This window comes from Pongo abelii, chromosome 16, assembly GCF_028885655.2.
Source record: "Pongo abelii isolate AG06213 chromosome 16, NHGRI_mPonAbe1-v2.0_pri, whole genome shotgun sequence".
NCBI lineage: Eukaryota > Metazoa > Chordata > Mammalia > Primates > Hominidae > Pongo > Pongo abelii.
The window spans coordinates 24,837,204-24,861,318 of NC_072001.2; the positions used below are offsets into that span (position 1 = coordinate 24,837,204).

The 24,115-nt window shown below is 41.6% G+C and overlaps 1 protein-coding gene across 18 annotated transcripts in view; it reads left to right on the forward strand.

The window, feature by feature from the left end:
• Positions 1–24,115, forward strand: part of HERC2 (HECT and RLD domain containing E3 ubiquitin protein ligase 2) — a 299,653-nt gene that overhangs the window by 109,134 nt on the left and 166,404 nt on the right. For all 18 annotated transcript variants that reach the window (XM_063716530.1, XM_063716528.1, XM_063716533.1 and 15 more), the window contains 3 exons: positions 519–633; positions 7,182–7,316; positions 19,714–19,933. In XM_063716530.1, coding sequence (XP_063572600.1) covers positions 519–633; positions 7,182–7,316; positions 19,714–19,933 — 470 coding nt within the window. The remainder of the gene's footprint in view (positions 1–518; positions 634–7,181; positions 7,317–19,713; positions 19,934–24,115) is intronic.

Here is a 24,115-nt window from a genome sequence, read left to right on the forward strand (position 1 = left end):
TGTCACTCAGGCTGAGTGCAGTGGCGCGATCTTGGCTCACTACAACCTCTACCTCCTGGGTTCAAGCGATTCTCCTGCCTCAGCTTCCTGAGTAGCTGGGATTACAGGCGCCCACCACCACGCCTGGCTAATTTTTTGTATTTTTAGTTGGGACGGGGTTTCACCATGTTGGCCAGGCTGGTCTCAAATTCCTGATCCCAGGTGATCTGCCCCACTCGGCCTCCCAAAGTGCTGGGACTACAAGCATGAGCCACCTCGCCCAACCACGTGTCTTTTTTCTTGTATGTTACATAAGAGGTAGCATAGTATTTACACTGTTATGTACCTTTTCATTTATATTTCTTGGATGACTTTCATGGAATGTAAAATGATTAAGTCACTAATTCAGTAAATCATTGATTTTATTACTGAATGATTGAATACATAAGGGGGATTGAGATTTTTTTCCCATATCATTCTTTAAAAATTGCAGTGTGAGTGTGAGCACTCTGTAAGCTTATCTCATTTATCATTGCCAGCTTGCATTCACAAGAGATGGGCTCTGTGGTCTGTGGAATGAAATGGTTAAAGATGGAGAAATTGTATACACTGGAACAGAATCAGCCCAGAACGAAGAGCTCCCTCCTAGAAAAGGTAAGGGCTTTTAACTAGTGTTTTTTATTTTGTAAAGACCATTATAAAATGCATTTTATAGAAATTTTGTAATGTGCTTTGAGCTTACAGGAGTTTTGAGCTTAACTCTTTGAAGTTTTGCTTTTTACTTTGGAGATCGTTGTCTAAAATGGTAGTTAATACAAGCTGCCCGGATTTTATTGTTTTATGTGAATTGAAGGCATTTTTATTGCAAAACCATCTTGCTGCATTTGTGGTGTTCTTTGGGGGTGTGTTAAACCCTTTTTGGAAGCCTTTGCGAAATGCCATTGAACAATCTTATTTAGGGTTGTAGTTTTGAATGCTCAGTAAGACTATCATTAGGTTGTTCATAACAGTGGCTGTGTTTCAGAGTCCCCATTGAGGTTTAAAAGAAATGGGTGCTTGTATACACCCCAAACTTGTTGAATCTGACAAGATCCTTGGTTGAGAACTGTTGTTGAAGTTTGTTGGTCCCCCTACTTGAGAGTCATCAATGTGGATAAAGCTACCACTTTAGAAAGTATTTATTCTAAGTTGAAATAGCTCAGTTGGGAGAGCGTTAGTCTGAAGAAAGTATTTCTTCTTCTTTTTTTTTGGGACGGAGTCTTGCTCTGTTGCCGAGGCTGGAGTGCAGTGGCATGGTCTCAGCTCACTGCAAGCTCCACCTCCTGGGTTCACGCCATTCTCCTGCCTCAACCTCCCAAGTAGCTGGGACTACAGGCGCCCACCACCACGCCTGGCTAATTTTTTGTATTTTTTAGTAGAGACGGGGTTTCACTGTGTTAGCCAGGATGGTCTCGATCTCCTGACCTCGTGATCCGCCCGCCTCAGCCTCCCAAAGTGCGGGATTACAGGCGTGAGCCACCGCGCCTGGCAAGTATTTCTTCTTCTTTTGTGGAATGAATTGGAATGGTGTCCACTTGAAAATACATGGGGATCGGGCGCAGTGGATCATGCCTGTAATTCCAGCACTTTGGGAGGCTGAGGCGGGCAGATCATTTGAGGTTGGGAGTTTGAGAGCAGACTGGCCAACATGGTGAAACCCCATCTCTACTAAAAAATACAAAAATTAGCCAGGCATAGTGGTGGGTACCTGTAATCCCAGCTACTTGGGAGGGCAAGGCAGGAGAATTGCTTGAAGCCAGGAGGTGGAGGTTGCAGTGAGCAGATATTGTGCTACTGCACTCCAGCCTGGGCGACAGAGTGAGACTCCATCTCAAAAAAAACAAAAAACAAAAAACAAACCATGGGAAAAAGTATTAGTCTCCCTTTTCAGTTTCAGTGTCAAGCAGAATTACCCGTGTTTTTTTTTTATTTTTTATATTTGTTTGAAAATATTCACACACACACACACACACACACACACACACACACACACACACACACACACACACACACACACACACACACACAGAGTAACTGACAGACGTGTACAGTGAGTGACTGCAGACCCACCTCCATGTTCTGCCACCGTATTTGGCTCCACATCCTGCTGTCTGTCCATCCACTGTTTGTCTCATCTAGCTCCTTAGACACTCATGTATGTAATTGATTCTAGTTCAACTTTGTTTTTGACTTTCAGGTAAAATTTATATATAATGAAATGCATCTATTTTGAGTTTACCATTTCACAAGTTTTGACAAATGTAACCTGTGTAACCCACATCTTTATCATGACTCTTGCTCAGAAAGTTCTCTGGTGTCCTGCTCCTTCTTCCCAGAGGCAATAGCTGGCCTGATGTTTCTCCAGCATTGACAAATTGTGCCTGTTCTAGAACTCCATAAATGGAATCATGTAGTCAGGTTCTTCTGTGTCTGGCTTCTTTCACTCTGCGTAGTGCTTTTGATTTTCATCTTTTTTTTTTTTTTTAACAACATAATGGGTTTATATTTAATATAGCACTTCTCATCAGGAGGTGTTACTCAGTTAATATAAAGTTTTTTTTAACATTAAATCTCTTTTCCATGTCAATGTCTACAGTGTTTTTTTCCCTTTAACATTAAGTCTTCTCTCCATTTCAGTATTAGATACACTGAATACATTTTTCTAAATGATTTTTTTTTCTTCCCAGAGATAAAAGTTTCCCTTTTTGGCTGACTATTGGATATCTAAATACAGTATTAACTTGGGAGATGACAAAAGTCTAATAAAAATACAGAGAACAGACTCAGTGATTTAGGAGGCAGTGATTACAACTGAACAGTGGCAATTTCCTAGGATTCTGGGCAAAATCCATTTGTGTACCAATTTGTTCCCATTTCATGGAAACAACTCAGAAAGTAAAACTCTCCTACTTACTAATTCTTGGAAACTTTCAGACACCAAAGCTTACATTTAGTTTCAGTAGCACAAAGGTTTTCGGAGTGAGGTTTCATTCATTAGGCCCTTCAAAGTCACATCTGTTCAGTTTTTTCTTTCGTGCGTATACCCGCAAGCAAGTACAAATGCCTGTAATACTGAGAACCACACCTTTAACGAGAGAGCAGTTGCGTCACTGGCTTCCACTGCCTTGACAACAGGCAGCACCAAAAGCAGTGACATAAGGACTAAGGACAGTTGTGTTGAAACTGAGGTCATGATGTTGGGATCTTGAGGGCTGAATGTTCCAAATAAATGGTATATATATAGAGAATTCTCTCTGACTTGAAATTTTCCCTTTCTGGACCTCTGGATGCTGAGGCTAACAGTGTCCATATGACAGTGTCTTCCAAGACAGGAATCAGCAACCTTTTTTTTTTTTTTTTTTTTTTTTTTTATGTATCAGTAATTCATTCTGTATATTTTAAAAAGTTTTAACCTCTTCTTCCTAGCCCTCCAGTATTTGTTTATAAATTAAAACGTTTCCCAAAGTGTTTTCTGTGAAACAATAGTTCTAAAAGGTGCTCTAAGAAAAGCTAAGTACATGGCAAAATCCAAAGTATATGTTTTATTCATTACATTTGATGAATATTTTTTGTGTGTTTTTTCCTCTCGAGAGGGAGTCTTGCTCTGTCGCTCAGGCTGGAGTGCAGTGGCATGATTTTGGCTCACTGCAACCACTGCCTCCCGGGTTCAAGCAGTTCTCTGCCTCAGCCTCCTGAGTAGCTAGGATTATAGGCACCCTCCACCATGCCCAGCTAATTGTATTTTTAATAAAGATGGAGTTTCACCATCTTGGTCAGGCTGGTCTTGAACGCCTGACCTCATGATCTGCCTACCTCGGACTCCCAAAGTGCTGGGATTACAGGCGTGAGCCACCATGCCTGGCTCACATTTCGTGAATTTTTTTGTCCTTTGTTCTTTTAAAAATCATGGTTAGGAAGCAGAGCATAATTGTTCTTTATGTAGATCCCAACTGGTTCGGGGTGTTAGGGAGATGTTTTGACATTCAACAAATGTTTTTGTTTTCCATTATTAAGCCTATGAATGTTTTATTTCATTTTCTGAGACAGGGTCTCAGAATTTGTCAAATGTGTAAAATTTATAGCCAGATGTAGGGTAGGGGTGGCCTACTTTCTCCAAAGGGCCAGATAGTAAATATTTTAAGGTCTCAATGGACTCTATGGTCTCTGTCATAGCCATGGGACCTTGCAGCTGTAGTGCCAAAGTAGCCACAGACAGTACTGCGTCAGCGGGCAGGGGACGTGCATTCTGTAAAGTTTATTTATGGACACAAAAGATGAAGTCCTCAGAATGTTTGCAAGTCACAAAACACTGTTTTCCTTTTGATAATTTTTCAATTATTAAAAAATATAAAATACAGTGGCCGGGCGTGGTGGCTTACACCTGTAATCCCAGCACTTTTAGAGGCCGAGGCAGGCGGATCACCTGAGGTCAGGAGTTCGAGACCAGCCTGGCCAACGTGGTGAAACCCCATCTCTTCTAAAAACAAAAAATTAGCCGGGGATGGTGATGCACGCCTGTAATCCCAGCTCCTTGGAGGCTGAGGCACGAGAATCACTTGAACTTGGGAGAATCACTTGAACCTCGGAGGCAGAGGTTGTGGTGAGCCAAGACTGTGTCTCAAAAGAACAACAAAAGTAAAATACTTTCTCTGCTTTCAGACCATACACAAAGAGGCTGTGGGCTGGGTTTGGCCCCTGGGCTGTGGTTAGTGACAACACACAGACACACACACAGAGACACACACACACACACACATACACACACACACACGTAGGGCAGAGTTTGAACCAGCACCTGTCTCACACACACACACACACACACACACACACACACACGTAGGGCAGAGTCTGGCATTTAGAACCAGCACCTGTGTTCTCACCTGAGCTGTGTTCCTGGCTGGGTTCTACTCTGTATTCTACTCTGTATTCTGTGACATGAGGTGTCTACCTTGGTAAACTGGAGGCTGTTTTAGTTTGCCTTCCCATTGGCAATCTGTCACGTTTCTGTTGTTCTGTGTCTTTGTTAGCACTTGATGTTATCAGTGTTTTTTAGTTGAGCCATTCTAACAAGTCTAGTGGGATCTCATTGTGGTTTTAATTTGCACTTCCGTAATGGCTAACGATGCTGAATATCATGTTCTTTTTTGCCACTCTTGTATCCTCTGTGAGTTTCTGTTCAGATCTTTTGCACAGAAAAAGCTGTATCATGGAACTAGTAAAATAACCAAGGAGAGGTTGATTGAAGTTCTGTTTATAACCCTAGAAGATTCCTGCCCTAGGGATATGGGATGGCTGAACATAGGACACCGACACTGGACAGATGAAATAGCAGTTTATTAGTCACGCATGCTCACAGCCCTGGGGGTGGGGGACACTGCATGCCACATGGGGGCTGCACTTGGGAACAGAGTGAACCACCAGGGGCTGTGGGAGGCACATTTTGTAGTAAGAAGAGGGTGAGGTGACCTTGCTTCCATGGGAAGTTGTGATTGGCTTGTTTGAATAACTCTGGGCCCTCAGGGATGAGCAGGCTGGGGTCAGGTCTCCACGATAAGGAGGTTGTTTGGCTTTGGGATCTTATCCGTGGGAGCAGAGCTTGGGAGAGACCTTGTGGTTAGGCTATTTGAGGCCTTCTTGATTTTACCAACATCAAGGCAGCACGTAATAGCCTTAATTTCAGGCCACATGAGACATTCTTCTATATCTACTTTCTGTAGCACTTTTCAACAGGTTTTGTCCTTCGTGTTTAGCAGTTGATTATGATGTGCCTCGTCATGGCTTCCTTTAGGATATATCTTGTGTGGGCTTTGCACAGATTCTTCAATCTGCCTAGGTTTATGTCATTCGCTGAACTTAGGAAGTTTTCAGCCATTAGTTCTTTGGATTTTTTTTTTCAGCATTCACCTTTTCTCTCCTGTTATTAACCTGTGGGGTCTGTGCTAATTCTGGGTAGTTAGTTTCAGAATTGAATTGCACTGTGGGACACACAGCTGGGTGTCGCAGAGAACTGGAGAATTGCTTGGTGCAAAAGTCCATACATTTGGTGTCAGAAATGTTGTAAACAGAGGAACTGTTTCCTTTGAGATTTTTAGATACTCATTATTTGTAATCTGGATAGGGTATCATGTCTTTCACCAATTGAGATACATTTTTCTAATTATGTTGTTTAGATGTTTAGTCACAGCCTTCTGTGATGGAACGTGTTTACACTTCAAGGTTAAGGTTAGTTGTCTCTTCTCTTTGCTTACTATGTAAGGAGTTTTATGACAGTTGTTTTTGACTGAAACTGTCAAAAGGAGTAAGGAGTTTTATGACAGTTGTTTTGACTGAAACATTGTCAGTGGCCTAAAGTCATTTTTCTCAGCTTTTCCTTTGTGTCCCAGTGCTCTTGAATTATGCTATCAGTGACAGTGCCCCTGCATAGCAGTGCTTCCTGGTTGGCAGTGGAGTAGGGCCTTGTAAAGAGTTAAAAGATTTTTGAGTCATACTCCTGTTTTACACCCTCCCTTTTCCCATGGATACACAAGCATTGGGACTCACGGGATAAAAGCAATTGGTGTGAAATTGAAGTAGGTAAATATCAAAGACTTAAGTTTCTCAGTTGAGAAATGTACTAGGAAGTAGATGGAATATCATTTTGGAAGACATGCTTTAAATAATTTGTCATATTCATTTCTTTTTTTTCTATTTTTGAGACAGAGTCTCGCTCTGTCACCCAGGCTGGAGTGCAGTGGCGTGATCTCAGCTCACCACAAGCTCTGCCTCCCGGGTTCACACCATTCTCCTGCCTCAGCCTCCCGAGTAGCTGGGACTATAGGCGCCCGTCACCATGCCCGGCTAATTTTTTGTATTTTTAGTGGAGACGGGGTTTCCCCGTGTTAGCCAGGATGGTCTCGATCTCCTGACCTCGTGATCCACCCGCCATGGCTTCCCAAAGTGTTGGGATTACAGGCGTGAGCCAGCACGCCCGGCCGATATATTGGTTTCTTTATGAAAATTATACTGGGTCTCTTACAGGTATGATTGATGTATTTTATTTTTAAGTTGTCAAACATTTAGTTAATGATGTGTGTTGTAACTTTTCGGGGGGGTGGCATTTGCAGAGACTAATGGTATGACATTCTGAAAAGCGGTTACAGATTAAAAAAATTTTAATTCTGCAGATGATAGTGTCGAACCAAGTGGAACAAAGAAAGAAGATCTGAATGACAAAGAGAAAAAAGATGAAGAAGAAACTCCTGCATCTGTATATAGGGCCAAGTCAATTCTGGACAGCTGGGTATGGGGCAAGCAACCAGGTAATCTTGTGAATTTTGGCATTTTGGAAAGGTTGATCTGACGCTCCCTTTCTAAATAACTTGGATGGATTCTTAGTACTTTTTTGGTAACAATTTTTTAAAAAGTAATTAAAAAATTTAAATATTGTGGTAAAATATACATACCACAAAACTTACCGTTTTAACCATTTTTTTGTGTACAGTTCATTGGCATTAAGTATATTCCCATTGTTGCCCAGCCATCACGCTTGACTAATTAGAGACAGAATCTCACTGTGTTGCCCAGGCTGGTCTTATACTCCTGGCTTCAAGGGATCTTCCTGCCTCAGACTCCTGAGTTGCTGAGATTTCAGGTGTGAGCCATCGCACCTGGCACTACATGTAACTTTTTGAGGAACCATTGAACTGTTTTCCACAGTGGCTACATTGTTTTACATTCTTGCAGCAGTATACTAAGGTTCCAATTTCTCCACACCCTCACAAACACTTTTTGTTTTCTGATAATAGCCATTCTAATTTGTGTGACTATGTACAGCATCTCATTGTTTTGATTTGTATTTCCCTGTTGGTTGGTCATGCTGAGCATCTTTTTACATGCTTATTGACCGTTTGTATACATTCACTGGAGAAATGTCTATTCAAATCCTTTGCCTGTTTTTTTTTGGAGATGGAGTTTCGCTCTTGTTGCCTAGTCTGGAGTGCAGTGGTGCAATCTTGGCTCACTGCAACCTTCACCTCCCAGGTTCAATTGATTCTCCTGCCTCAGCCTCCCGAGTAGCTGGGATTACAGGTTGTCCGCTACCATGCCTGGCTAATTTTTTGTATTTTTAGTAGAGACGAGGTTTCACTATGTTGGCCAGGCTGGTCTTGAACTCCTGAGCTCAGGTGATCCACCCACGTTGGCCTCCTAAAGTGCTGGTATTACAGGCATGAGCCACTGCACCTGGCCCTTTTGCCTGTTTTTTTTTTCTTTTTTCTTTGAGACGGAGTCTTGTTCTGTCGCCCAGGCTGGAGTACAGTGGCGTGATCTTGGCTTACTGCAACCTCCGCTTCCCGGGTTCATGCCATTCTCCTGCCTCAGCCTCCCGAGTAGCTGGGACTACAGGCGCGCACCACCACTCCTGGCTAATTCCATTTTTTAATTGAGTTTTTTGTTTTGGGTTATAGGAGTTCTTTATCATGGATGGACTTTCATAATCTCTTCCCTTTATCCAGCGCAGTAAAACCGATATATTTATTCTTTGCTTACTTTTTTTTGTGTAATTCAGTTTTTTAAATGTCTGATGCATTTTCGTTCCAATTAAAAATATACATAGAGTATTTCTTATAAAAATGTGTAGATTATAAAAGCAGAAATTTCACCTCACTGCCCACCCCAATTTCAGTTTTCCTGTAAGAGTTAGCCACTATTATCCCTTCGGTGTGGATATTCAGACTTTTTTTTTCCTTGCATGAACATACATATGTAAATGTACATATATAAAAAAATTTGTGACGCCATCCATGGTAACTCACGCCTGTGATCCCAGCACTTTGGGACGCTGAGGTGAGAGAATTGCTTGAGGCCAGCAGTTTGCGGCTGCAGTGATCTATGATTGTGCCTCTGTACTCCAGCCTGGGTGACAGGGTCTCTGTCTCTTAAAAAAAAATTCGTATTTGGGGTTAATAGTAGTACCTACCTCGTAGGTTATTATGGGATCAGTACAGTAGGCCAGACAAAGTGCGTATGCTATTATCTTGCATGTAGTAAGTACCAGCATATACTACCTGTTATCCAGAAATTTGCTGAAATGTGCCTTGTATTTTCCCTTTCCGTTTTGATCAGTCTTCCTAGAAGTTATCAGTTTGAGTTTTTTCAGAGAACCAGTTGTTGGTTTTATTGATATTGTTTGTTTTCTTTTTCATTGATTTCTGCTTTACTCTTTATTATTTCCTTTTTTCTGCTGGCTTTGGGTTCCATTTGCTCTTCTGTCTCTTCTAATTTCTTAAGGTAAAGGCTTAGATCATTGACTTTAGATTTTTTGTCTTTTCTAACAAGTGTTCAAAACTATAATATAAATTTCCCTCTAAGCATTGTTTAGCCACATTTCACAAATTTGGAAATGTTTATTCATTTTCATCTTCATTCGGTTGAAAATATTTTCTAATTTCCCTTTTAATTTCTTCTTTTACCCACTTATTATTTGGAAATGTGTTATTTCATTTCCAAATGTTTGGGGATTTTCAAATATCTCCTGTTAATTTCTAAATTAGTTGTAGTCAGAGAACATATTCTGTGATTTCAATGTTGAGACTTGTCTGAAGCCCCAGAATATGGTGTATTCTGTGGAATGTTTCATGCACACGTAATAAGAATGTGGGTGGGTGCGGTGGCTCATGCCTGTAATCCCAACACTTTGGGAGGCTGAGGTGGGTGGATTACTTGAGGTCAAGAGCTCGAGACCAGCCTGGCCAACATGGTGAAACCCTGTCTCTACGAAACATACAAAAATTAGCTGGGTGTGGTGGTGGGCGCCTGTAATCTTGATTGCACCCCTACACGTTAGTCTGGGTGACAAAGTGAGACTACATCTCAAAAAAAAAAAAAGAAGTGTATTTCGCTGCTCTGTAAAGCTTAATGAGATCAAGTTGGTAGTGTTCAGGTATCCTTGACTTGAAATAATTTCCTGCCCACTTGTTCTATTCACTGTTAGGAGAGGAGTTGAACTAATACACAAGATTGGCTTACTACATTAGTTTGACATGAATCTCAGAGATCTTACCCGTGCCTGATTACTTAGTAACTTTAAAGATACAAGTAATATCCTCACTTGTGTGCTCAGGCAAAGTGGGGAGAGATGTGGGAGAGTCTGTGTAACTCCTGCAGGTCCGTCCTCTTTGAACCCCGCCTGAGAGATGAGACCTCTCACTGAGGTGTGTAGTCCTCTCACTGAGGTGTGTGGTCCTCTCACTGAGGTGTGTCATCCTCTCACTGAGGTGTGTTGTCATCTCACTGCACAGGAGCATTAAGGATGTGCAGTGTTTCCGTTTTATAGTCAGATAGTTTATACACCTTAGGGAACGTTTTCCAGGGAGCCGTGTCCCATAAGTCCATGGATTTTAGGCATGTTTACCAAACACAATCCTAAACTAACCACATCTTGCTAAAAACATTTCATAGATAAGGACACTTCTCTTAGCGAATACCAGTCATTTATTTATAGAGAAGCCAGTCTCAGCGTTCTGGGGAGATGAGCCCCAGCAACTGGCTTTATTTCCCAGGAGTATCTCCATTGTGCTGGGGAGGCATGAAGACCAGTTTCACTGCTTAGTTCCTCTTTCTTCTTCTGAGAATTGAAATCTCTCATGCTAATTATGGATTATTTTCTTTCAGCTCTGCAGGTTTTGCTTCATGTATTTGAGAACTATGTTATAAGGTGCATGCACTTTTAGGATTTTTACGTCATATTCGTAAATTTGACCCCCTTTATCTCCGGTGACATTCTTTGTTGTGAAATCACCTTGGTCTGACTACTCTCCTTTCTTCTGATTTGGTGTTTGCGTGGTGTGTTTGCCGAGTTTAGCTTTTTTCACTTTCAACCTTTGTGTATGTGTAAAGTAGATTTCTTTCAGGTATCATATAATTAGGTCTTGCTTCTTTATTCACCCAGACAACCTCTGTTTTTTATTTGGAATCTTTAGACTACTTGGGTTTAAGTCTGTCATCTCTGGCATTTTCAGTTACATCTTTGACTTGTCACTGTCCACTCTCAAATGGTATTACACTGCCTGAGCCGTGGGGCAGTGCTCTGACTGTAGCTTCCTGCTTCTGACATGTTCTTGGTTGGTAGTGCTGCTGTGTCATATGTCCAAGTAAAACATGGTATAAATCTCACAATATGATGTTTTTGTTTTTGCTTTAAATAGGCAATTACATTTTTCCCCTCAAATTTGAAAAGAGGAAAAAAAAGTCTTTTTTTTTTGAGATGGAGTTTTGCTGTTGTTGCCCAGGCTGGAGTGTGTAATGGCACAATCTCAGCTCACTGTAACCTCCGCCACCCAGGTTCAAGCGAGTCTCCTGCCTTAGCCTCCCTAGTAGCTGGGATTACAGGCACGCACCACTGTGCCCAGCTAATGTTTTTGTATTTTTAGTAGAGACAGGGTTTCACTATGTTTGCCAGGCTCGCCTCGAACTCCTGACCTTAGGTGATCCACCTGCCTCAGCCACCCTTAAGTGCTGGGATTATAGGATTATAGGTGTGAGCCACCACACCTGGCCTCTTTTTTTTTTTTTTTTTTTTTTTTTTTGAGCCGGAGTTTTGCTCTTGTTGCCCAGGCTGCCAGGATGGAGTGCAATGGCATGATCTTGGCTCACTGCAGCCTCTGCCTCCTGGGTTCAAGCGATTCTGGCTCAGCCTCCCGAGTAGCTGGGATTACAGGCATGCGCCACCACACCTGGCTAATTTTGTATTTTTGAGTAGAGACATGGTTTCATCATGTTGGTCAGGCTGGTCTTGAACTCCTGACCTCAGATGATCCACCTGCCTCGGCCTCCCAAAGAGCCACCATGGCTGGCCAGAAAAAAGTTTTTTATGTTAACTTACATTTTACCATTGTGGGCCCTTAAGGTTTTGTTTCAATCCTAGCTGCCTTGTGTTATAATTTTCCTTCAGTTTGAAGATCTCCCTTTACTGTTTCTAGATCTGCTGACAGAGAAGTTTTTCCGTCTGTCTGGGTATCAATTTTGGCTTTATCTCTGACTCTACACAAATCACTTTGTCTCACCTTGGGCCTTTCATGTATAAAATAGGAATAAGTGGCCGGGAGCAGTGGCTCACGCCTGTAATCCCAGCACTTTGGGAGGCTGAGGTGGGCGGATCATGAGGTCAGGAGATCAAGGCCATCCTGGCTAACACGATGAAACCCCGTCTCTACTAAAGATACAAAAAAATTAGCTGGGCGTGGTGGTGGGCACCTGTAGTCCCAGCTACTCGGGAAGCTCAGGCAGGAGAATGGCATGAACCCAGGAGGCGGAGCTTGCAGTGAGCCAAGATTGCGCCACCTCTCTAGCCTGGGTGACAGAGCGAGACTCCATCTCAAAACAAAAAAAAAAAAAAGAGGAATAAGTATAATGTAAATAATTAAAATTATATATAAAATAAGTGAAAGTACTTACTCAGAGAGTTGCTGTGCAGATGACATGAAATAATGCATTTGAAGCTCCTAAGTCAGTGCCTGGCACAAATGTTTGATAAACGTTTGTTGTGATTTTAAAAATCTGTTGTTTTGCCTTTCTCCTTCTTTCCCCTCACCTAGGTATCAAAGTACCTACAGTTATGGGTGGGTAACTAGACCAAAAATACACCTTGCTTGCTCAGATTAAAGCACAGCTTGTTGACTCAGGGCGGCTTTAATGAAGAGGGTTTACTTGGAAGCTCTGCTTGCTCACAGGTATGGAGCTTTCGCAGAACCGACTCTCTACCTGGCAGCCTTGAAGGGGCTTGGATTCAAAGCATATTCTTGAGCCACGCCGTCATTAATCAAACTGCAAGTGGAATTTGTAGCTGTTAGAATAGCTCCTATTCCTTTCATTCCTTTTTCTGTTTTTTGCTCTTTCATCTCAACCTAAAAAGAAAAACACATTAATTTGAGCCATAGGAATTTAGAACTTGTTTTTTCTTTTTCTTAGATAGGTTTGACTAAAGCTTCCTTTTTCACAGGTTTATTTTTTCCAACATTTTGTTATGAAAAAAATTATACAGAAAAGTTGAAAGAATTTTACAGTGCGCACCCACATAATCACCACCTGAGATTGTGCTGCTGGCATTATCCCACGTGCTTTATCGCTGCTCTCTCCACCTTTTCGTCCCTCTATTCATCCATCAGTCCCTCACATTTTTTTTGCAGTGTTTCCAAGGAGACCTCTGGACACTTGCTTCTCAACACTGCAGCGTGTAGGCCCTCAGCAGGAGTTCAGAAGTGCACATTTCACAGTGAACCTTCTGAGAGTGTTGACAGATCACAGCTTTTCTTTTTGTCTAATGAAAAGGGCTTGCTGGCCATTGGGTGTTGTAATCTCTTAGGAGAGTAAACTCTTAGTAACTATCTAAATCATTCTTAATGACTCTCTCTGCTGTGTAAATAGGTCTGGGAGGACCCTTTCTGACATTGTTGTTGGCATAGGTTTTAGCTTAAGGTGTTGTAAATGCTGTTTATCAAGATGATGAAGTTCCCATTTGTTGCTATTTTCTGAGAATTTTTATCATTCATGAGTATTGAATTTTGTCATTTGCTTTTTCTAAATCAATTGATATGTAATTATGTGATTTTTGTTCTTTAGCCTATTAATAGGGTGGGTTACATTGATTTTTGACTGTTGAACCAGCTTTACATTCCTGGAATGAAACTACTTGGCAATGATATGGAATTCTTTTTATATATTGTTTAATTCTACTTGCTAATAATTCGCTGAGTATTTTTGTGTCTATATATATATATAGTTCTGTACTTTGTACTGTCTTTAGGTACAGTACCTAATATTAGCTTCTTAAAATGCTAATATTAGCTTCTAATATTAGCTTCTTAATATTAGCTTCTTAAAATGAATTGGGAAGTTTTTCCTCTTCTAGTTTCCAGAAGAGATTGTTTTGAGTCTGTGTTAATTCTTTTTTAATGTTTGATGGAATTATCCAGTGAGTTCATTTGGGTCTGGTAATTTCTTTTTTTTCGGATTCTTTGAATTATGAATTCAGTTTTCTTGATAGTGGTAGGGCTATTCAAATGATCTATTTTATATTTGGTGAGTTGTGGTAATTTGTATTATTTGAGGCATAAGTCCATTTTGCCCAAGTTGTCAAAGTTACGTGTGTAGAGTTGTTCCTAGTAATTCCTAATTATCTTTTTTGGTATCTTTAGAGCCCGTTTCATCACTAATGTTGGTAATTTATGTCTTTTTTTTTTTTTTGGTCAGTCTTGCATAGAGAGGTGTGTCAGTTTTATTGATCTTTTCAAAGAACCAGCTTTTTGCTTTACTGTTTATTGTTTTTCTGTTTTCACTGTTTCTACTCTTACCTTAATTATTTCTTCCTTTCTGCTTACTTTTAGGTTGATTTTGCTATTTTTTTTTTCTTTTAGGTTGTCGAGGTGGGCACTTATATTATTGATTTGTTTCCAAGTTTCTAATATACCATTCATTTAGTGCTGTAAATTTCTCTCATCACCCACTGTAACTCTTTCCCATACATTTTGATGTATTGTACTTGCATTTTCTCTCAGTTCAGAATATATTTTAAAATTTCCCTTGAGACTTCCTCTTTGATCCATGGGTTATGTAGAAGTTTATTGTTTAGTATCTGAGAGTTAGGCAATTTTCCTGTAATTGTTCTCTTGTCGACTTCTAATTTGTTTCCATTGTTTGAGGGAACATATGCTGTGTGATTTTAATTTCAAAAAATTTGTTAGGTTTGTTTTATGCCTCAGAATATGTTCTAACTTAGTATTTGTTTTGTGGATACTTGAACAGATTATGTATTCTGCTGTTATTGGCTGGAGTGTTCTATAAATTTTGATTGGATCTAGTTGATTGACAGTGATGTTGAGTTCTATATCCTGGCAGCTTTTCTGTCTCCTAATTTTATCAGCTGTAGAGAGAGAGTTTGAGGTCTCCAACTATGAAAGTATAAATGTCTTTTTCTCCTTTCAGTTCTGTTCTTTTTTTTGTTTGTTTGGTGTATGCACGTTTCGAATTGCTGTGTCTTAATGGTGGATTGACCAAGTTCTCATTTTGTAATGTTGCCATCTGTTCCTGGTAATTATTATTATTATTATTATTTTTGAGACGGAGTTTCGTTCCTTTTGCCCAGGCAGGAGTAAAGTGGCACGATCTCAGCTCACTGCAACCTCCGACCCCACCGGGTTCAAGTGATTCTCCTGCCTCAGCCTCCTGAGTAGCTGAGATTATAGGCATCTGCCATCACACCCAGCTAATTTTTGTATTTTTAGTAGAAATGGGGTTTTGCCATGTTGGCCAGGCTGGTCTCAAACTCCTGAGATCCACCCACCTTGGCCTCCCAAAGTGCTAGGATTACAGGCGTAAGCCACTGTGCCCGGCCCTCCTGGTAATTATCTTTGCTCTGAAGTTTACTTTATTTGATATAAATGTAGCCAACTTCTGCTGTCCTTTCAGTAATGTTTGCATGATCTTTTTTTTTTCTATACTTCCATTTTCAGTTTGCCTGTTTGAAGTCACTTTCTTATGGACAACATGTAGTTGGATCATGTTCTCTAGTCTACTCTCCTGGTGTCTGTCTTTTAATTGATGTATTTAGACTGTTTACATTTAATTTAATGTCATTATTGGTAAACTGAGGCTTAACACTGCCATTTTGTTTTGTATTTTCTATTTCTTCTGTCTTTCATTTTTTCGGTTTGGTTCTTCCTGGCTCTTTGTGGTTTACTTGACCATTTTTAGCATTCTATTTTATCTGTAGTGTTTTAGAGTGTATCTTTTTGTATAGCTTTTTTAGTGGCTTTTCTAGGTAATATGTTACATACAGATTGAGCATCTCTAAACCCAAAATCCAAAATCTGAAATGCCCCAAAATTTGAAACTTTTTGGCACTCCAGCACGATGCCCCCAAATTGAAAATTCTGTTCATAAGTACTTAGCATGAACTTTGTTTCATGCACAAAATTATTAAGCATGCTATCTAAAATTACCTTCAGGCTCTGTGTATAAGGTATATATAAAACATAAATGAATGTTTTTAGACTTGGGTCCTATCCCCAAAATATCTCATTATTTATATGCAAATATTCCTAAATCTGATAAAAATCTGAAATGTGGAACACTTGTGCTCCTGAGCATTTTATAAGGGACACTCAACCTGTGTATATATGAACACTTATCAGATTGTACCTGGTGGTGTCATTTACCAGCTTCAGGGATATAGAAACTACCTCCCTTGACGTTCCTTTACGTTCTCCTGTTCATAACATACTTGCCTTAAATATTTCATTTGCTTACATTGATAACCACATATGACAATGTTATAATTTTTGGTTGAACCTTCAGACATAATTTAGCAAAGTCAAGAGGTGAGGGAAAAGTCTGTTGTATTTATGCATTGGTGTGCTTGTCATCTCCTCCTTCCGGAAGTTCCAGGGTTTTCTTCTTTGATGGTTGCCATTCTGCTTAGAGAACTTCCATTAGCCTTTCTCTTGGTGTGGGTCTTCTGGTGACAAATTCTGTTTTACTTCCTCTGAGAATGTTTTACTTTCCTTTTCATTCCTGAGGGACATTTTTGCTGGATATACGAATTCTGGGTTAACGGTTCTTTTCATTGTTTGAAAAATATTTTGTACTTTCAGCTGGCCTCCATGGTTTCTGATGAGAAATTTGCTGTCATTTGACTTGTTAATGCATGATATTTAAGGCAGTTTCTGTTTAGTGGCTTTTGAAATGTTTTGTCTTTTCTTTTTTGGCGTTTGATTATTATATGTCTTAGTTTGGATTTCTTTGGGTTCATCCTGTTTAGGGTTTGCTTACCTTAATCTGTAGATTTATGTCTCTTGCCAAATTTGGGAACTTTTAAGCCATCACTTCGTAGAGTACAGTTTCAACCCCACCTTCTTTCTCCTGTCCCTTCGTGAGTTCAGTGACCAGAGTTGTTATAGTCCCATAGGTCCCCAAGACTGTTTTTTTTTTTTTTTTTTTTTTTTTTGCGGGGACATTTCTTTCTTTCTCCCTTCCCATCCTGTCCCATCCCGTCCCTTCCCGTCCCTTCCCGTCTTCGGAGTTTCTCCGTTTCCCAGGCTGGAGTGCAATGCACGTTCTCGGCTCACTGCAACCGCTGCCTCCCTAGTTCGAATGATTCTCCTGTCTCAGCCTCTCGAGTAGCTGGGATTATAGGTGCCCGCCACCATGCCCGGCTCAGTTTTGTATTTTTAATAGAGATGGGGTTTCACCATGTTGGCCAGGCTGGTCTCAAACTCCTGACCTTGTGATCCGCCTGCCTCAGCCTCCCAAAGTGCTGGGATTACAGCTGTGAGCCACCGTGCCCTGCCTTGGGGGCATGTATTTCTTCTGTGTTATTACATTGGGTAACTTCTATCTTTTACATCACTGATTCTTTGCCCTTTTTCCTCCATTCTACTGCTGTGTCCATTCACTGAGCTTTTCATTTTGGTTATTGTATTTTTCAGTTCTAAACTTCCTATTTGGTTTCTTTTTTTTGTCTTCCTTTTCTTGTCTTAGGCTTTCTATTTTTTCATTTATTTCACATGTGTTTCTAATTGCTTGTTGAAGCCTTTTTATCATGACTGTTTTTAATTATTTGCCACATTATTCCCACATCTTTCATCGTGGTATTTCTATAACTGTTTTTTAAAATTTGGTTTTAGATCTTTCTGGTTCTTGGTATCGTGAGTGACTTTCTCAATGGAACATGTTGTTAGGCGACTCTAGGTCTTACTTAAATCTTCTGTGTAAGTGGTTAAATCTTTCTGTGACCCTGCTCTGGCCGGGATAGGGTGTGCTTCAGCTCATCACTGGCAGCTTGAGACAAAGTCCAGGCTTCCCACTTTGCCTAGAGGCCCCTGGTTACTGTGAGGCAGGGGTAGGAGTTCTGACTCCCCAGTGGTGTCCATGGTTTGTGTATTTTCTCACCCACTGTTTTAGAGTGTACATGAATGATGGACTGGGCAGTCAGGATTGCGACGGAATAAGCAGGAGGGTGTCAGGGAGAAGGGCACGTGGGTGCTCAAGGGCAGAGCTGCCCTCTTGGAGCTTTGGGGTTGTTTCTGGGCTCTGCAGCCAAGCAGAAGGGAGATGTATTATTTAAAAGTGGAAAATGCAGTGACTCTTTAGAAAGGGCTTAGCCCTTGAAGTGCTGGGCCAGCTCCTTGCCTGAAGGGTGGCTCGGTGGGGATGTCCTGAGAAAGGCGGGGTACTGCTTTACCTTTCAGTCTTTCACTTCTCCATCTTGAGCCCAGTGTGCAATTCGGTATTCTTCATGTCGTTTTAAATAACTATTAGCTCTTAGCTGCAAAGCTCCAGGTCTCACATCCTACTGCTGGTGCTGGGCACAGTGTGCGCCACCCTGTGCCTTTCCAGGGAGTGAGTGGTGAGCTGTGTCCCTCTCTTGCCTTCTAAGGCCCTCCCGTCCCGTGGAGAGCATATCCAGGTAATGGGTAGCCGGAAAACTGATGTCTTCTGCCCAAGGGGAGGCGGCCATAGGGGTGTTGCTATTACCTGTCAGGATCCAGGGCTGCGAGGCTGGTGGCTGGTTGCCTCCAGGCTAGTAAGCAGCAGAGAGGCAAGCACAAAAGAGACCAGCTCTCACCTCGCCACTGGGAGCTGTGGTGTTATAGGGGATTGGTGGGAGGTAACTTACAATTCCCCTATAATGATCTGTACTCTGAAGCAGGCACATGCTTAATTGAAAGACCAGAATCCTTTGAATTATTTTGACTCATGTGATTGCCTTCTAGCTACTTACAAAACACTTCTTAGTGTGGAAATTTTCAAAGATACATAGAAGAAGAAAGAATAATATAATGAAATATCACTTATTAGTTAGAATGTGTATTCTAACTGGTTATTTTATCTTCCTCTAAAATATGTCCATAAATGTGTTTCATGAGTCATGCATGCTGGGTAATTTTATCAAGACATCGTTTTTATTTTGAATTTGGTTTTGTAACATGAAAATAATGGCTAGTGTTTTTCTCTGTTTAGGAGGTGTGCTGCTAATAAATATTGACCAATATTGACTTCAAAGTTCTGTGTTAGTATTTTTTTTTTTTTTTTGGGGAGACAGAGTCTCACTCTGTCACCCAGGCTGGAGTGCAGCGACACAATCTCAGCTCACTGCAACCTCCTCCTCCTCCTGGGTTCAGGCAATTCTCATGCCTCAGCCTCCTGAGTAGCTGGAATTCCAGGCACGCACCACCACACTCGGCTAATTTTTGTATTTTTATTTAACTAGAGAAGGGGTTTCGCCATGTTGGCCAGGCTGGTCTCGAACTCCTGACCTCAAGTGATCCACTTGCCTCGGCTTCCCAAAGTGCTGGGATTCCAGGTGTGAGCCACTGTGCCCGGCCAACATCTTTTGTATGATGTTTCCAGAGAGAGAGGCAGTGTGCCATGGTGGCTCAGAGTGGTCTCTGTCATGTGCCACACTTCTCTGTGTGGCCTCGGACAAGTTGCTTAACCACTCGGTGCCTCAGTTTCTTCATCCATAAAATGGATGGACAGCACTGCTTGACAGTGCTGGGTGTGAGGGTTGCCTGAGCTCATGTGTGTGAAGTGGTTAAAACCATCGTTGCCACATATCATGCCTTTGAGTACTACCTGTCGTCATCATCCATTTTCTCAACATTACAACTAACTGTGGCCACATTGTCCACAGGTGAGATGTTATCTTGTCTTGTGTTCTAGATGTGAATGAACTGAAGGAGTGTCTTTCTGTGCTGGTTAAAGAGCAGCAGGCCCTGGCCATCCAGTCAGCCACCACCACCCTCTCAGCCCTGCGACTCAAGCAGAGGCTGGTGATCTTGGAGCGCTATTTCATTGCCTTGAATAGAACGGTTTTTCAGGAGAATGTCAAAGTTAAGTGGAAAAGCAGCGGCATTTCTCTGCCTCCTGTGGACAAAAAAAGGTAACAATAAAGCGAAGAAAGAATCCTGATGCCAGTTAAATATAAAATTCAGACTGTTTTGTTTCAGAAAGTTTAAGGTTTTCAATATAGTCTGTCTTCACCTTCTGAAATTTATTGTTGCTTTCCCTTTTTGTATGTTTTGTATAATCTGGAAAGTGGATTTGCCAATTTGCTCATCTGGTAACAGACCATGCTGTGTAATCTGTGTCATAATTTTATTTTATTCAATAAAATTTTTCTTTTCTTTTTTTTGGAGAGACAATGTCTTGCTCTGTCACCCAGGCTGGGGTGCAGTGGTGTAATCATAGCTCATTGTAACCTTGAACTCCGGGGCTCTAGTGATCCTCCCACCTCAGCCACCTGAGTAGCTGGGACTACAGGCACATGCCACCATGCCTGGCTAAATAAAAACAATTTGTGTGTGTGTGTGCGTGTGTGTGTGTGTGTGTGTGTGTGTGTGTGGAGATGGGGTCTTGATCCTGGCCTCAAGTAATCTTCCTGCTTCAGCCTCTCAGAGTACTGGGATTACAGGCATGAGACCCTGCACTGGCTCTGTGTCATTATTGTAAGGACGTTTTTCTGTCAGTAACTGTAGAAGCCAGGCACAGCTTTAGATCAGCTCAAATATAAATTGGAAAATGAGTTCTCAACGTTGTATATGTTTTATTTTGTTTTGCTACTGGGTAGGAGATAGATTGTAATGTTTAGTGCCCAACTAGTTTCGATGCTTCATGTTTTTCCTTCCTAATGTGATTTTCTTATTCTTTTATTACAAGAGTTGCTTTTGGGCTGGGCGTGGTGGCTCATGCCTGTAATCCCAGCACTTTGGGAGGCCCGAGGCAGGCGGATCACCTCAGGTCGGGAGTTCGAGATCTGACCAACATGGAGAAACCCCATCTCTACTAAAAATAAAAAAATTAGCCGGGGCTTGGTGGCTCATGCCTGTAATCCCAGCTACTCAGGAGACTGAGGCAGGAGAATTGCTTGATCCCGGGAGGTGGAGGTTGCGGTGAGCGGAGATTGCACCAGCCTGGGCAACAAGAATGAAACTCTGTCTCAAAAAGAAGCAAAAAAAAGAGATGCTTTTGGGCATATGAGTTTTAATTTGTTGATGCCTGTTAATATATCACAGATTTCCCCTATTTGCTAACAGCCACTAGAATGTTTAAGGCTTATGTAAATTTGTACTTTTCCAAAATGAAGCTATCAGACTTTTGTCCTCAGAAGGTTAAACTACAAGACTGCCAGATGAAACTTATATTTTGTGTAGTTAGGAGTGTTGGCTTTATTTGACTGTGATAGTGACTTTGACTCCCTGGAGAGCACATAGAAGGTACAGGAGGCAGAAAGAAACAAGAGCAAAACCCTGATCGTCTTGCTCCCCAGAGACAGGAGCGGTACTTGTAGCTTGTTTCCTTGTTTTCTTATGTTTTAATTTTTGTGTTTGTTTTCCTTTTTTGTTTCCTTATGTTTAAATATAGTTGAAATCACATTACAGTTGGCTCTCTGTATCTGTGGGTTTTACATCCACAGATTCAACCAACTGTGGATCGAAAATATTGGAAGAAAAGCAATAAAAAACAACACAACAATAAAAAAAAAAGAAAAAACAATACAATATAACGTCTAATTACAGAGCATTTACCTTGTATTGGGTGTTATAGTAATCTAGAGATGGTTTTGTTTGTTTGTTTTGACATGGGGGTCTCACTGTTGCCCAGGGCAGTGGGGCCATCATGGCTCCCTGCAGCTTTGACCTCCTGGGCTCAAGTGATTCTCCCACCTCAGCCTCCCAAGTAACTGGGACTGCAGGCGTGTGCCACGATGCCTAGCTAATTTTTGTATTTTTTGTAGAGCCGAGGTCTCACTGTGTTGCCCAGGCTGGCCTCTTAACTCCTGGCCTCGAGTGATCTGCCTGCCTTGGCCTCCAAAAGTGCTGGGATTACAAGCATGAGCCACCATAACTGGCCAATTTTTTTTTTTTAATTTGTATAGATGGGGTTTTGCCATGTTGCCCGGGCTGGTCTTGAACCCCTGGGCTCAAGCGACCCTCTCACCTCGACCTCCCAAAGGGTTGGGATTATAGGTGTGAGCCACTGTGCCTGGCTGAGATGATTTAAATTATACGGGAGGATGCGCACAGGTTATATGCAAATACTACACCATTTTATATCAGGGACTTGAGCAACCTAGGGTTTTGGTATGGAGCCAGGGTGGGGCAGGCCTGGTACCAATCCCCTGCAGATACCAAGGGACAACTGTACATGTTGTATTTTTGAAAATAGTTTTAGGGTAAGTTAAACCAAGAGACAGATGAGATTCCTGCCCATTTTGTAATAGGAGTGCCATGTCCTTTCCTTCCGTCCTGAGCGGCTGTGATGGTCATCAGTCAGAGTGTTATGTATGGGTGGGCGGTAGGTGCTAAGATTCTCCAAGCACTGTTGTGTGTTTGTCGAATCAAACTGAATTCCCTCAGCTGCAGAAATGGCTGAGAGCCCAGCTGATTTTTCTGTGCTGTTTTCTTTGTGATGACATAGGGTTGGTGGATTAATTGGAATGTATCTTTCATTAAGTGGAAGAATTCCTAAAATTTTAAAAAAGCCCTTTTTTTTTTTTTTGGAGATAATTGTGGATTCACATACAGTTGTAAGAACCAGTATAGAGATTCCTTTTACTGTTCGTCCCGTTGCCCTCGATGGTAGGTAGTTGCAAACTGTGACACAGTCATCACAACGAGGGTGTTAACTTTGATAGCCTGCCTATGTTATTCAGATTTTCCCAGTTTTACGTGCTCTCAATTGCATGTGTATTTCTTTGCAATTTTTTCAGGTGTGGATTTTCTGAGACACCACCACTGCAATCGGTACATGGACAAGGGCCCTTTATACCCACATTCACGTCTTCTCTCCCCATCTTAACTGCTGGCAACCACTCATCTGTTCTCTGTGTCTATTATGTGATTTTTTTGACATTGGCTTTTAAATTTTGTATTATTGTTATTATTGTCATTTTTGGAGACAGAGTCTCACCCTGATGCCCACAAGCTGGAGTGCAGTGATATAATCATAGCTCACTGCAGCCTCAAACTCCTGGGCTCAAGCAGTCATCTCATTTCAGCTTCCTGAGTAGCTGGGACCACAGATGCATGACACCACACCCAACTAATTTTGTATTTGTAGAGACTGGGGTCTTGTTATGTTTCCCAGGCTTGTCTGGAACTCCTGGCCTCAAGCAAGATTGACTTTTTTCACTCAGCATAATCCCCTTGACATTTTCCCAAGGGGGTCATTGCATATATCATTATTTCATTATGGCTGAGTAGTTTTTTTTTTTTTTTTTTTTTTTTTGAGACAGAGTCTCGCTTTGTCGCCCAGGCCAGGCTGGAATGCAGTGGTGTGATCTTGGCTTACTGCAACCTCTGCCTCCCAGGTTCAAGCAATTCTGCCTCAGCCTCCCATGTAGCTGGGACTATAGGCATGCACCACCACACCCGGCTAATTTTTGTATTTTTAGTAGAGACGGGGTTTTGCCATGTTGGCCAAGCTGGTCTCAAACTCCTGACCTAAAGTGACTCGCCCACCTCCTGTGACCACACTTGGCCCATGTGCTTTCTCTTGTAAGGACTGTGTGTCCTCTTACATGTCTATGTCTTGTGATGTTCATATTTCTCATTTAGGAGCAAAGATTTCCGTCTTCCAGGTACCCAGTGCCCTTCTCAGAGGTTCTTGTGTTTCTTCTCTCAGCTCCCGGTGCATTATTCAGGCACTTGAGGATAAGCGTGTGCTGTTGCCCCTGGCCAGCCGTGTTCTTCTTTGCCATTTTTATTACATATTGTATCTTGGGGAGATCCTTCTATAACATCCCTCTTTTTTTTTTTTTTTTTTTTTTTTTTTTTGAGATGGAGTCTTGCTTTGCCTCCCAGGCTGGAGTGCAGAAGTGCAATCTTGGCTCACTGCAACCTTTGTCTCCCAGGTTCAAGTGATTCTCCTGCCTCAGCCTCCGAGTAGCTGGGACTACAGGCGTGCCGCCACCACACCTGACTAATTTTTGTATTTTTAGTGGAGATAGGGTTTCGTCATATTGGCCAGGCTGGTCTTGAACTCCGTATCACCTGTTTTTACAGGATTTCCCCTGATCATGAAAGCAAACTTTAGTAAATTTGGAGAATATAGTTTATAGTAG